The sequence below is a fragment of the Anolis sagrei genome, chromosome 2 (assembly GCF_037176765.1).
Source record: "Anolis sagrei isolate rAnoSag1 chromosome 2, rAnoSag1.mat, whole genome shotgun sequence".
NCBI lineage: Eukaryota > Metazoa > Chordata > Lepidosauria > Squamata > Dactyloidae > Anolis > Anolis sagrei.
Window position 1 is genome coordinate 4106753 of NC_090022.1, and position 14775 is coordinate 4121527.

The 14775-nt window shown below is 44.8% G+C and overlaps 1 protein-coding gene across 5 annotated transcripts in view; it reads left to right on the plus strand.

The window, feature by feature from the left end:
* The window catches only part of LOC132766380 (zinc finger protein 665-like), a 67981-nt gene that overhangs the window by 46680 nt on the left and 6526 nt on the right, over positions 1–14775 (plus strand). For 3 of the 5 annotated variants that reach the window (XM_067465017.1, XM_067465019.1, XM_067465018.1), the window contains exon 3: positions 1150–3251. The exons of 1 other annotated variant lie outside the window; for it this stretch is intronic. In XM_067465017.1, coding sequence (XP_067321118.1) covers positions 1150–2708 — 1559 coding nt within the window. In that variant the 3' untranslated portion in view covers positions 2709–3251. Of the gene's footprint in view, positions 1–1149; positions 3252–14775 lie in introns of those variants that run through there. One more of the 5 variants, XM_067465020.1, reaches the window with a different exon arrangement.

The following is a 14775-nucleotide window of genomic DNA, read 5'->3' on the forward strand; positions in this document are numbered from 1 at the left end:
GTGCTGAACCACCTTACAACCACCATGTCAGACTACACAGAGAAGCCATTGAAATCCACAAGCATGTGGACAACTTCAACAGAAAGGAGGAGACCATGAAAAGGAACAAAATCTGGCTACCAATATTAAAAAACTCACTCTCAACAAAAGATTCCACCCAGGCACTTCCAAGCCATTGAATGCCAATCAAGGTGATCAGCTGAAACATTCACACCTAGCCCCAGCAGACAGAAGTCCTTTGTCTCACCCTGGTCATTCCACAGATATATAAACCCATTTTTCCTACTTCCAACAGACCTCACTACCTCTGAGGATGCTTGCCATAGATGCAGGCGAAGCGTCAGGAGAAAAATTGCCTCTAGAACATGGCCATATAGCCCGGAAACACCTACAACAACCAGTGATTCCAGCCATGAAAGCCTTCAACAATACATTCAACCTAATATATATATAAAAAACCCATATAAAACTATTAAAAACATATAATTACCAGTGTCGTCCTATTAAAATCATTATCCAGCAGCATCCTCTAGCCATTCTGTGTTCATTCTTCCTATTTCATAATTATTTATTCCGCTGCATTCCCAAATGCTTGTTCAAAAAGCCAAGTTTTTACTCTTTTTCTGAACATCAGGAGGGAGGAGGCCAGTCTAATATCCCTAGGGAGGGAGTTCCACAGTCGAGGGGCCACCACTAAGAAGGCCCTGTCCCTCAACCCCCCCCCCCCCAAAAGATGCACTTGCGAGGAAGGCGGGATCGAGAGCAGGACCTCCCCAGACAATCTTAACTTTCTAAATGGTTAATAAGGAGAGATACGTTCCTACTTCCAACAGACCTCACTACCTCTGAGGATGCTTGCCATAGATGCAGGCGAAACGTCAGGAGAAAAATTGCCTCCAGAACATGGCCATATAGCCCGGAAAAACCTACAACAACCCATTAGGTTGAATGTTTTAAACTGTATTTTTATGAATGTTTGGCATCAAATTCTGCCATTTCTGGAAGCCGCCTTGAGTCTCTGTAATGTTGAGAAAGGCAGGCTACAAATGCAGTAAATAAATAAATTAATAAATAGTGATTAGTCTTAATTCCCAAGAAGATCCTAGGTTTCTTTGTTCAGCTCCTAACAGAATGAACTTCTTTCTCAAGTAGGTAACGAGAAGGAAGACCCTTTGGTGGAGTCCTCTACGGTTTCACAGGAAACAGCTGAGACTGTGGTGGAGAAAGAGGAAATGGTGAATCAAAAGGGACGGAAAAAACAAAAGGGAAATGGATTAAAGAACGGAAAGAAGAACTCTTCTGCTCCTCAGGAGGAGAACAATTTAAAACTCTCGACAAGCGAAGGAAATTGCAAAGGAAAAAAAAAGGTTAATTGTTCTTTATGTGGAAAAATATTCCAGAGTAAATTTTCCTTGAATGTACATTACAGAATCCACACGGGAGAGAAACCCTATAAATGCACAGAATGTGGGAAGACCTTCTCTCAAAGAGCTCATTTAGATTCACATCAAATTACACATACTGGGGAGAAGCCATATCAGTGTGTGGAATGTGGAAAGAGTTTCGGTCATAGTTCCCATCTACGTACCCATCAAAAAACCCATACCGGGGAGAAGCCACATAAATGCATGGAATGTGGAAAGATGTTCAGCCAGAATTCCCATCTACGTATCCATCAAAAAACCCATAGTGGGGAGAAGCCACATAAATGCATGGAATGTGGAAAGATGTTCAGCCAGAGTTCCCATCTACGTACCCATCAAAAAACCCACAGTGGGGAGAAGTCATATAAATGCATGGAATGTGGAAAGAGTTTCTCTCTTAAAGGTGGTTTAAAGTCGCATCAAAGAACACACACGGGCGAGAAAGCGTATCAGTGTATGGAATGTGGACGGAGCTACGTTTATAGTGGAAGTCTTACTTTGCATCAGAGAACTCACACAGGGGAGAAGCCATACAAATGCATGGAATGTGGAAAGGCCTTCTGTCAAAGTGCAGATCTTCATATACATCAAAGGATTCACACAGGAGAGAAACCATATAAATGCACAGAGTGTGGAAAGAGCTTCTCTTGCCATCTGTATTTATGGAGACATCAAAAAATCCACACTGGGGAGAAACCATATCACTGCAAGGAGTGTGGAAGAAGCTTCACTCAGTTAGCACACTTACGTAATCATCAAAGAATCCACACTGGGGAGAAACCATATCAATGCAAGGACTGTGGAAGAAGCTTCACTCAGAATGCACAATTACATAAACATCAAAGAACCCATACTGGGGAAAAGCCATTCCAGTGCGTGGAATGTGGAAAGAGTTTCACTCAGAGTGGCGATCTGCGTTCACATCAAAGGACCCACACAGGAGAGAAGCCATACGAATGCACTGAATGTGGAAAGACGTTCAGTCTTAGACATAGTCTAAATTCACATCGAAAAACGCACACAGGGGAGAAGACCTATAAATGTACTGAATGTGGAAAGACCTTTGCTTGGAGTCACAGTTTACGTTCACATCAAAGAATTCACACAGGGGAGAAACCACATAAGTGCATAGAATGTGGAAAGACGTTCACTCATGGTCCGCATTTACGTTCACATCAAAGGATCCACACTGGAGAAAAGCCATATCAGTGTATGGAATGTGGAAAGCATTTCAGACAGAGTGCACATCTATTAGTGCATAAAAAATCCCATGCGGGAAAATAACCATTTAAATAAACGAAATGTAGAAAGAGCTTGAGTCAGAATGTGTGTTCATTTGTTCAGTTGTCTCCGACTCTTCATGACCTCATGGACCAGGCCACGCCAGAACTCTCTGTCGCCCGTCACCACCCCCAGCTCCTTCAAGGTCAGTCCAGTCACTTCAAGGATGCCATCCATCCATCTTGCCCTTGGTTGGCCCCTCTTCCTTTTGCCTTCCACTTTCCCCAGCATCATTGTCTTCTCTAGGCTGTGCTGTCTCCTCATGATGTGGCCAAAGTACTTCATTTCTGCCTCTACTATCCTTCCCTCCACTGAGCAGTCGGGCTTTATTTCCTGGAGGATGGACTGGTTGGATCTTCTCGCAGTCCAAGGCACTCTCAGCACTTTCCTCCAACACCACAGCTCAAAAGCATCTCTCTTCCTTCGCTCAGCCTTCCCTAAGGTCCAGCTCTCACATCCATAGGTCACTACAGGGAATACCATGGCTTTGACTAGGCGGATCTTTGTTGGATGGATGGCATCCTTGAAGTGACTGGACTGACCTTGAAGGAGCTGGTGGTGGTGACGGCTGACAGGGAGCTCTGGCGTGGGCTGGTCCGTGAGATCACGAAGAGTCGGAGACGACTGAGCGAATGAACAACAAATCCTCCCAAGAAGGAAGCGTCTTCTGATTTCCTGGCCACAGTCTGCATCTGCAGTTATCTTCCCACCTAGAGATACAAAGTCTGTCACGGCCTCCACATTTTCTCCCTCTATTTTCCAGTTGTCAATCATTCTTGTTGCCATAACCTTGGTTTTTTTTGACGTTTAGCTGCAACCCAGCTTTTGCGCTTTCTTCTTTCACCTTGATTAGAAGGCTCCTCAGCTCCTCCTTGCTTTCGGCCATCAGAGTGGTGTCATCTGCATATCTGAGGTTGTTAATGTTTCTTCCAGCAATTTGCATTCGTCAAGCCCCGCACATCCTCGCATGATGTGTTCTGCATACAAGTTAAAAAGGTTGGGTGAGAGTCTGCAGCCTTGAGTCAGAATAGCTACGTTCATACGCATGTGAAACGAAAAGCAGGGCAAAACAAACAATCTTCAGACAGGGGGGCCTTTTATTTCTCATCCCACCACTTGCCACCATTTGAAACGTAAGCACAGAGGGATCTCTAACCGAGAGATTGAGAGAGAGAGGCTTTGTTTATGCTAACTGGGCAGAGAAAAGACAGTAACTGTGTTTATTTGTAGTATTCTTGTGGTATAAGCGTAGTGGTTACATAGGATCAAATCCTTCAATAAAAGGATTGTTTTTTCCTATTCAACATGTGGTGTTTAAAGTCCTGGGGAGAGTGAGTAGGTCGGAGCCTGTTAGGGTTAGTGGGCCAAAGCTAGTGTTGTCCTGAGGAAAGTGAGTACGTGGAAGCCTGTTAGAGTTAGTGGGCCAAAGCTAGTGTTACTTGAGGAAAGTGAGTAGGCCGAAGCCTGTTAGAATTAGTGGGCCAAAGCTACTGTCATCCTGTGGAGAGTGAGTAGGCCAAAGCCTATTATAGTTAGTGTGCCAATGTTAGTGCCGCCCTGAGGAGAGTTAGGCCGAACCTAGTGTTGTCCTAAGGAGAGTGAATAGGCTGAAGCATGTTAGAGTTAGTGGGCATCTACCTGAGGAGAATGCGTAGGCCGAAGCCTGAGTTAGTGGGCCAGAGCTAGCGTCGCCCTGAGGAGAGTGAGTAGGCCGAAGCCAGTTAGAGTTAGTGGGCCAAAGCTAGCGTCACCCTGAGGAGAGTGAGTAGGCCGAAACCTGTTAGAGTTAGCTGGCAAAAGACAAAAGGAGAGTGAGTAGGCCAAAGCCAGTTAGTGGGCCAAAGCTAGCGTCGCCCTGAGGAGAGTGAGTAGGTCGAAGCCTGTCAGAGTTAGTGGACTAAAGCTAATGTTGTGCCCTGAGGAGAGTGAGTAGGCCAAAGCCTGTTATAGTTAGTGGGCCAAAGCTAGTGTCGTCCTGGGGAGAGTGAGTAGGCCAAAGCCTGTTAGTGGGTCACAGCTAGTGTCTTCCTTAGGAGAGAGAGTAGGCCGAAGCCAATTAGAGTTAGTGGGCCAAAGCTAGCATCGCCCTGAGGAGAGTGAGTAGGTTGAAGCCTGTCAGAGTTAGTGGGCCAAAGCTAGTATTGTGCCCTGAGGAGAGTGAGTAGGCCAAAGCCTGTTATGGTGAACCAAAGCTAGTGTCATCCTGAGGAGAGTGAGTAGGCCGAAGCCAGTTAGTGTTAGTTTGCCTCAGTGAGGGAAGTTCTCAATCTGTCTGAGGTAAACTTCTGTGTAGCAGAAGCCTTGTGAGGGAGCTCCAGTATGAAGGTGGCTGCAGGTAAAGCTACTATGGATTTGTTGATTTGTGTTTTGGAAACCTTGTTATTGTATATAGTGCTACTATATTATTTTACTACAAATAGGCCTCTTTATTCTATGAATGAGTACCCCTATGAATTCCTAAAATCATGACAAAACCTACAGAAGCATGCCATAGAACAGCACTAGAGGATCTGGAGAAGCCCGGGTTGGAGTGGGTTTCCTGTGTGTAGCCTGTTGTCGACCTTTGCAACCCGAAAGGCAGTTGCATCTGTCAAGTAGGAAAATTAGGTACCACCTTAAAGTGTGGGGAGGCTAAATGAACTAATTTATGAGGCCATAAAGAAGACTCCAGCAGAGCATTCCAGTGGGGAAGCATGCGGGGAATGCGGAAGTGCTTCATCAGCGTCGCATATGGACAATGAAAGCGACAGCTCCCCTGGTGGCCAGAAAAAGTTAAATAGCCTCTGTGTATGTCTGTATATGTTTGTATGTCAAAAATTGGCATTGAATGTTTGCCATGTATGTGTACACTGTAATCCACCCTGAGTCCCCTGCGGGGTGAGGAGAAGGGCAGAATATAAAAGCTATAAATAAATAAATAAACTGTTGGGTGGGAATACTGTTTATGGGAAGGGTTTTTTGTTATTAAGCCCACTTGATCAAAAATTATGATGATGGTGTTGTTGAAAGATTTCATGGCCGGAACCACTGGGTTGCTGTTGTGTTTTCTGGGCTGTCTGGCCATGTTCCAGAAGCATTCTCTCCTGACGTTTCACCCACATCTATGGCAAGCATCCTCAGAGGTTGTGAGTTCTGTGGTAGACCTCACTACCTCTGAGGATGCTTGCCATAGATGCAGGCGAAACGTCAGGAGAGAATGCCTCTAGAACAGTGTTTCTCAACCTGGGGGTCAGGACAACTGGGGGTTCACAATGGGGTGTCAGAGGGGTCACCAAAGACCATCAGAAAACACAGTATTTTCTGTTGATCATGGAGGCTCTGTGTGGGGAGTTTGGCCCAATTCAATCGTTGGTAGTGTTCAAAATGCTGTTTCATTGTAGGTGAACTATAAATCCCAGCAACTACAACTCCCAAATGTCAAGGTCTATTTTCCCCAAACTCCATCAGTGTTCACATTTGGGCATATGGAGAATTCATGCCAAGTTTGGTCCAGATCCATCATTGTTTGAGTTCACAGTGCTCTCTGGATGTGGGTGAACTACAACTCCAAAACTCAAGGTCAGTGCCCAGTATTTTCTGTTGGTCATGGGAGTTCTGTGTGCCAAGTTTGACTCAATTCCATTGCTGGTGGAGTTCAGAATGCTCTTTGATTGTAGGTGGACTACAAATCACAGCAACTACAACTCCCAAATGACAAAATCAGTCCCTCCCCAACCCCACCAGTATTAAAATTTGGGCATATTGGATATTTGTGCCAAATTTGGTCCAGTGAATGAAAATACATCCCGCATACTAGATATTTACACTACGATTCATAACAGCAGCAAAATGACAGTTATGAATTAGCAACAAAAATAATTTTATGGTGGGGGGGTCACCATAACATGAGGAAGTGTATTAAGGGGTTGTGGCATTAGGAAGATTGAGAACCACTGCTCTAGAACATGGCCATATAGCCTAAAAAAACCCACAACAACCAATAACTGGGTTGTCGTGATTTTTCCAGGCTGTCGAGCCATGTTCCAGAAGCATTATCTCCTGACGTTTCACCCACATCTATGGCAAGCATCCCCAGAGGTTGTGAGTTCTATTGGAAACTCGGACAAGGTCAAGATCTAAGGAAGTAATGCTACCCCTCTATTCCGCTTTGGTTAGACCACACCTGGAATATTGTGTCCAATTCTGGGCACCACAATTCAAGAGGGATGTTGACAAGCTGGAATGTGTCCAGAGGAGGGGGACTAAAGTGATCAAGGGTCTGGAGAACAAGCCCTATGAGGAGCGGCTTAAGGATCTGGGCATGTTTAGCCTGAAGAAGAGAAGGCTGAGAGGAGACATGATAGCCATGTATAAATATGTGATAGGAAGCCACAGGGAGGAGGGAGCAAGCTTCCTTTCTGCTTCCTTGCAGACTAGGACGCGGAACAATGGCTTCAAACTACAAGAGAGGAGATTCCATCTGAACATGAGGAAGAACTTCCTGACTTGTGAGAGCCGTTCAGCAGTGGAACTCTCTGCCCCGGAGTGTGGTGGAGGCTCCTTCCTTGGAAGCTTTTAAGCAGAGGCTGGATGGCCATTTGTCAGGGGTGATTTGAATGCAATATTCCTGCTTCTTGGCAGAATGGGGTTGGACTGGATGGCCCATGAGGTCTCTTCCAACTCTTTGATTCTATGATTCTAAGGAAGACTGCTGGTGTGGGGCCCCTACACCCGGTTCCAATTTGCGTTATGGCTGCCACGAGAGGTCCTTACCAGGCCAAAGTCTCTGTGTAGATTTCCAAGAGGAAATAAGTCCTTTGTTTCCCAGCGAAGGCTGGCTGAAAAACCGTGGAGCTGTATTTCTCCAGCAAAGAGCTGGCTGTAGAGTTGTGGAACTAAATTCCCCAACAAAGGCTATGCTGTAGTTCTCTGTAGAGCTGTGGGACTGGATCCCCCCCAGCAAAGCTGTAAAAGACGAAGCTTTCTACAGGTGGAATTGATTCACGTCCTGTACGAAAGGCTTCTCTGTGTGAACTGAACTACAGGTTGCCTTTTTCCTTCCTTAACCCAGAAAAAGGGGCGGAACTAAAGAACATAATGATGATTGATGGGACATTGGCCCTATGATTGCAAACCAAGGGAAGCCACCTTATTGCAAAATGCATGGAACTTTGGAATACATGCAAACACTCAATAGAAAGGGAAAGAAGTTGGAGCTCCTGGTACAGCCATACCAGCACAAGAATTGTTATTATATAATGGCCTTTAAAGGGAGTCGTCTAATAAGAAATGAATACCATATCCAATAATGAGTGGGAGGTGCTTCATTTCTGTGTTCCTGATTGTCAGTAAAATTCGGCCTCACTACAACTGCAATGAGGCACACAATTTTATTTGTCGTGTCAGGACAACCAGTCAAATTATATTACATTTCTAACAGAACAAAGCAAACAAACAGACAAAATACAAAAATTGTGAGTTTGGTAGTTGATTAAATGTCCTTTGACCAGTATCTGGCCACTTGGAGTGCCTCTGGTGTTGCTGCAAGGAGGTTCTCCATGGTGCATGTGGCAGGGCTCAGGTTGCATTGCAGCAGGTGGTCAGTGGTTTGTTCTTCTCTGCACTCGCATGTCGAGGATTCCACTTGGTAGCCCCATTTCTGAAGGTTGGCTCTGCATCTCGTGGTGCCAGAGCGCAGTCTGTTCAGCGTCTTCCACATCGCCTAGTCCTCTGTGTGCCCAGGAGGGAGTCTCTCCTTTGGTATCAGTGCTGGGTTTGAGCCTGCCACTTTTGGACTCTCGCTTGCTGAGGTGTTCCAGCGAGTGTCTCTGTAGATCTTAGAAAACTATTTCTTGATTTAAGTCGTTGACGTGCTGGCTGATACCCAAACAGGGGATGAGCTGGAGATGTCTCTGCCTTGGTCCTTTCACTATTGGCTGCTACTTCTCGGTGGATGTCAGGTGGTGCAATACCGGCTAAGCAGTGTAATTTCTCCAGTGGTGTAGGGCGCAGACACCCCGTGATAATGCGGCATGTCTCATTAAGAGCCACATCCACTGTTTTAGTGTGGTGAGATGTGTTCCACACTGGGCATGCATACTCAGCAGCAGAGTAACAAAGCGCAAGGGCAGATGTCTTCACTGTATCTGGTTGTGATCCCCAGGTTGTGCTAGTAAGCTTTTGTATGATATTGTTTCTAGCACCCACTTTTTGCTTGTTGTTCAGGCAGTGCTTCTTGTAGGTCAGAGCACGGTCCAGAGTGACTCCCAGGTGTTTGGGTGCGCTGCAATGCTCCAGTGGGGTTCCTTCCCAGGTCATAATCCTCAGAGCTCGGGATGCTTGTCTGTTCTTGAGATGAAAGGCACATGTCTGTGTTTTAGATGGGTTGGGGATCAGCTGGTTTTCCCTGTAATAGGCAGTAAGAGCACCTAGAGCTTCGGAGAGCTTCTGTTCTACCGTCTCAAATCTCCCTGCTTGAGTGGTAATGGCACGATCATCAGCATAGATGAAACTCTCTGTCCCTTCTGGCAGTGGCTGGTCATTTGTGTAGATGTTCAACAGGCACACAAAGAAAACAGAGTGCACAGTCCTTTGTCAACTTCAAATCCTTGAAGTGGTAGTTTATTTAGTTACTTTCTAAAAACTACAGAAAATAACAAAACATAACCATGTACAGGAAAAATCACACACGCCTCTTGCTTGTTCCCCGGCATGGCTGGAAGAGAACTCCCAGCAATCCATTATCTCAAATCTACGTCATTGGAATGTGTGACGCATACAGGAAATGTTCACAGTTCACACTCGAGGCATTAAATCACTCTATGCCTTTAACTCTTACATAGCATTTCGTCCTACGCCGGACACACACAGAGTTTAAAACTATAAGCTATCTTTCACCCCAGTAAAACCATAGTACTGACACTGTTGTTATTCTTAATACACATTTAGTTGTGATTCTTCTAGTTGTAGATAGAATGTTGTGTGGTTCTTAATGTTCTGTATCTCACAAATTTGCTTGTTTATTCGATCATAGACCTAAAAAACCATTGAATAGAAGAAAGACAAGAAGCAATAGAGGCAAGAAATTTGGAATATCAACTCAGGTTAAGAAATATAATAGAAGAGACGAAGGAGAATTGTTCTGTCGCCACTGGGTCCGAACAAAATGTCTTTATTCTATAGAACGCACACTTTAAACCCAGTGGGAAGCCGGGGTGCCCGAAGAGAGATTGTTAGAGACTTCCAGAAGTAATGGGCTTTAGAGTCTTTAAAAGTACAACAAAGTCTTTATTAAGGAACAAATCTTCAACAATACTTCAAGGCTTTACTGTTCTAGTCTTTAAGAGACTGGCACTAACTTGGTTTAACTGTACTATCTCAGCATAAGGAAGAACTCTTTATAATCCCTCCCAGGCCGCTTTCACCTAGGCCTTGCTGGTCTGGGTAATACTGCCGATCCCCAAATGCGTCTGGAAACCGAGTAACCTACCAGACGAAGCTAGAAGATGTTTAGCAGCTGGAGTTCTGTGGTTCTACGATGCTGTCTAGTGGGAACTTCAGGTCTGTTTTCCCCTCTGGTGCTGTGAGGCTGAGAGGCTATGAGCTCTCAGCCAGAGCCTTTGGGACCTTTTCCTTCCGTATCCCTGGAACTGGATGGTCACTGGATGACCCCTGGATGGTCGCTGGATGGACCCCGGATGGCTGTTTCTGTTTCCCCGGAAGGTTTGAGGAATGAAGCCTTTCTACGGGCCTAGCTGATCTGCGTCCTATAGACTGGCTTCCTTGTGTGACTGAAAATAGGCCCCTTCCCTCCAAAAGGCAAAAAGGGGGCGGGACCAGGGATCCTAACTATAACTGGCAGGTGGCTTACCTTATAAATGCATATTATAACAGGAAACCCCCTGCTGCAAAATCCCAAGCATGGGTTTGCACACAAACATATAAACACAGCAAATAAATCTGGAGCTCCTGGAACAGCTGTTCCAGAACAAGAATATACAGGAGAAAGTAACAGAAATCCTGGCAGAAATGTTGGACTGGACAGAGCAAGAAGTGATAAACCACACAGATAGGATATACAGGGTGAATACAATTTATGCGAAAAAGAACAAAACCGCAAGAGATGTGATTGTCCACTTTACAAAAAAAAAGGTTCAAGACAAAAATTTAAAAATAAATAGCAAAAAAAATTGTGTACTACAGAGGAAAGAAGGTGGCGATACTGAGAAAATACCCAAAGACAACCCTAAACAAAAGAAGGAAATATAACTTCTTTATGGAAGAATTAAAGAAACAAAACATTAGATTCCGCTGGGAAAAAGGAGATGGTCTAATGACAACGTACAAAGAACAGCGATATTGGATATTAAATGAAGAAAGTGCAAGAGACTTATGACAAAATAAAAAGATGCAGAAAAGAGAAGAGAGGAACATGAAAGTGAAAGAAGAACGAAGAAAAGACAAGGAAGGATTTCCCCAGAGAAACAAGACAGACATAGAGAACAAACGGAAAAGAATATAAGAACAAACACGGAAAGAAACACAGAACAAGAGAAATAAAAAAGGACTGATGAAGTAAGAAGTGAGGAGGAAGAAAGAGACGAGGAAAAAGAGGAAGAACAAGAAGAGACCGAGAGGGAGGAGGAAGAACAGGAGGAAGAGATACAAAAAGAAGAATGTATGGAGAATATTTTTTCTTTCTTGAATGAAAAAAAAATATTTTAAAAGATCCCAGGCAAGAATACAGCTATATACAGCATACGATCACATGCCTGCAGAATGGTTACTGAGAGTTTTATTTCCTCGCATTTGACAAAATATGTCCTCTCTAGGAATTTTCTACCTCCTCCAGGGTAATTCTCTGGTAACATGTGACAGAAGGTGTTCATAGTATTCTATTTACACGATAAGTTCAAGAACATATTTATTTACTTATTTAGAGTATTTGTATCCCGCTCAGGACTTTGGTGCAGCTGGCTGGGTGTCAGCTGCATTAAGAAAGGTCATGAGTTCGAAGCCAGCTCAGGTCGGGGTGGGTTTCCGGCCAATTTGTATAGCTTGTTGTCGACCTTTGCAAGCCGAAAGACAGTTGCATCTGTCAAGTAGGAAATTTAGGTACCACTTATGTGGAGAGGCTAATTTAACTAATTTACGAAGCCATAAAAAATCTCCAGCACGCATGCGGGGAATGAGGAAGTACTTCATCAGTGTTGCAGATGGACGGTGAAGTGACAGTTCCCCTGGTGGCCAGAAAATTGGAATGCTAAATAGCCTCTGACTGTCTGTCTATATGTGTTGTGTGTCTATGGCATTGAATGTTTGCCATGTATGTGTACATTGTAATCTGCCCTGAGTCCCCTGCGGGGTGAGAAGGGCGGAATATAAATACTGTAAATAAATACATAAATAAATTCTCAACCCCCAAAGGAGGACTCAGGATGGCTTACAACTGACAGTCATTAGATGCCAACAAAGAAACAGAGCACAACAATTAACATGAACAGGTCAACAGCAATAAATTATTAACACAACCAAGTGTGAGTCCGCAAATCCAAATCATAGTCCAGAGCTCCAGGCCAACATCATTACAGATATTGCTTCATTTAGAGAGTCCATAGCACCATTAATGCTTTTTCCTCCAAAGCAGTCCCAGAGAAGAAGGTGGGATGAATATTTTTATTTATTTATTTATTTTTATTGGACTTGTATACCGCTACTCCCAATTTGGCTCGGAGCGGTTTACAGCAGTAGATTAAAACAATACAATTAACTTTAAAATACAATAAAAACGAGAACAGACATAGTCCTGAGTTATTCACCCATCGAAAACTTGTCGGAAGATAAAGGTTTTACAGGCTCTCTGAAAAGCAAGTAGGTCTCGGATAGTTCGGGTTTCAACTGGCAAGGCATTCCATAAATAAGGGACTATAATTGAGAAGGGGATGTTGGGGACTTCAAGCAAATTTTGGTCTTTGGACTGAAGTAATCTCCGGGGTTGGTAGGGGGATAAGCGGGCCCTCAGGTATGCCAGCCCCAGACCATATAAGGCCTTAAAGGTTAATACCAGCACCTTGAAAGTAATCCGGCACTCAATTCAAGAGAGATATTGACAAGCTGGAATGTGTCTAGAGGAGGGCGACTAAAATGATCAAGGGTCTGGAGAACAAGCCCTATGAGGAGCGGCTTAAGGAGCTGGGCATGTTTAGCCTGAAGAAGAGAAGGCTGAGAGGAGATATGAGAGCCATGTATAAATATGTGAGAGGAAGCCACAGGGAGGAGGGAGCAAGCTTGTTTTCTGCTTCCTTGGAGACTAGGACGCGGAACAATGGCTTCAAACTACAAGAGAGGAGATTCCATCTGAACATGAGGAAGAACTTCCTGACTGTGAAAGCCGTTCAGCAGTGGAACTCTCTGCCCCGGAGTGTGGTGGAGGCTCCTTCTTTGGAAGCTTTTAAACAGAGGCTGGATGGCCATCTGTCCGGGGTGATTTGAATGCAATATTCCTGCTTCTTGGCAGGGGGTTGGACTGGATGGCCCATGAGGTCTCTTCCAATTCTTTGATTCTATGATTCTATGATTCAATCGGTAGCCAGTGCAGCTGTTGTAGAATTGGGGTGATACGACGCCTCACCGGCACCCCGGCGAGCAGACGAGCTGCCGCATTTTGCACCAGCTTCAGTTTCCGGATCACTGACAAAGGAAGGCCAATGTAGAGGGCGCTACAGTAGTCAAGCCTCGAGATGACCGTCACCTGGATCACCATAGCCAGGTCGTTCCTAGATAGGTAGGGAGCCAGTCGCCTAGCCTGACGTAGATGGAAAAATGCAGATCTGCTCACAGCAGAGACCTGAGCCTCCATTGTGAGCAGAGGGTCCAATAAGACACCAAGACTCTTTACAGAAGATGTACATAGTGTCTCGCCATCCAGGGTAGGCAGCTGGATCTCCCTCCCACCCGGACGGCCCAGCCAAAGGATCTCCGTCTTCACTGGATTCACCCTCAACCTGCTGGCACGCAACCATCCAGTAACGGCCTCAAGGCACTGGTGGAAATTTATATAATATAATGCATTAAGTGGTAGTGTGCTGGTACGGCTGTACCAGGAGCTTCAGCTTCATTTCCTTTCTATTGAGTGTTTGCATATATTCCAAGATTCCATGCATTTGCAACAAGGTGGCTTCCCTTGGTTTGCAATCATAGGGCTAGCCACCTGTCTATCAGTGTTAAGTTTTGGTTCCGCCCCTTTCCCCAGGGCCATGGGAAGAGAGGGAGCCATTTTTAGTTCAGTCTTATAGTGGAAAGCTAAGCTACAGGACATGAATTAGCTCCATCCGTAGAAAGGCTTCATTTCCTATAGCATCCGGGGCAGAAATTCCGGGGGAAAACAGACCCAAAGCTCTGGCTGGGAGCTTACGGCCTCTCAGCTTTACAGCATCTGAGGGAAACAGTCCTAAATTTTGGGAAGAAAACAGTTTTGCAGACCCAAAGAACTCCAGCTTGAGAATCTACATAGCTTGACTGGTAGGTTTACTCGGGACCCAAGACGCAGATTGGAACATGTAGTAGAATCCACATCAGCAAAGCTTAGACAGTAGATTGCCTGGGAGGGGTTAAAAAAGGGTTTTCCTTGTTAAAGAAAGAAATAGTTCTCCAAGCAAGGTGCCTGTCCACTTTGGGGCAAGTTAAGAAGCATTTGTTATATCTGTTGAAGATCCAAGAAGTGTTTGTTGTTTTATTGAAGACCTAAGCAATAATAAAGAACTTTGTTAAACATTTCAAGCCTTCTAAAGACTGTGTATGGGAAAATCCTTGAAGGCCTCTCGCCCGTGGCACCCCGGCTCCCCGCTGGGCACAAAGAACACATCTTGTTTAAAAAAATCAATTATTACAGGCCCAGCACGTGGCAGCACATATTATTAAGGGAGTCTAAACATGGTCATAGTAGAGATGAAATAGAGATGAAGATGAAGTAATTTGGCCACATCATGAGAAGAAAGGAAAGCCTAGAGAAGACAATGATGCTGGGGAAAATGGAAGGAAAAAGGAAGAGGGGCCGACCAAGGGCAAGATGGATGGATGGTATCCTTGAAGT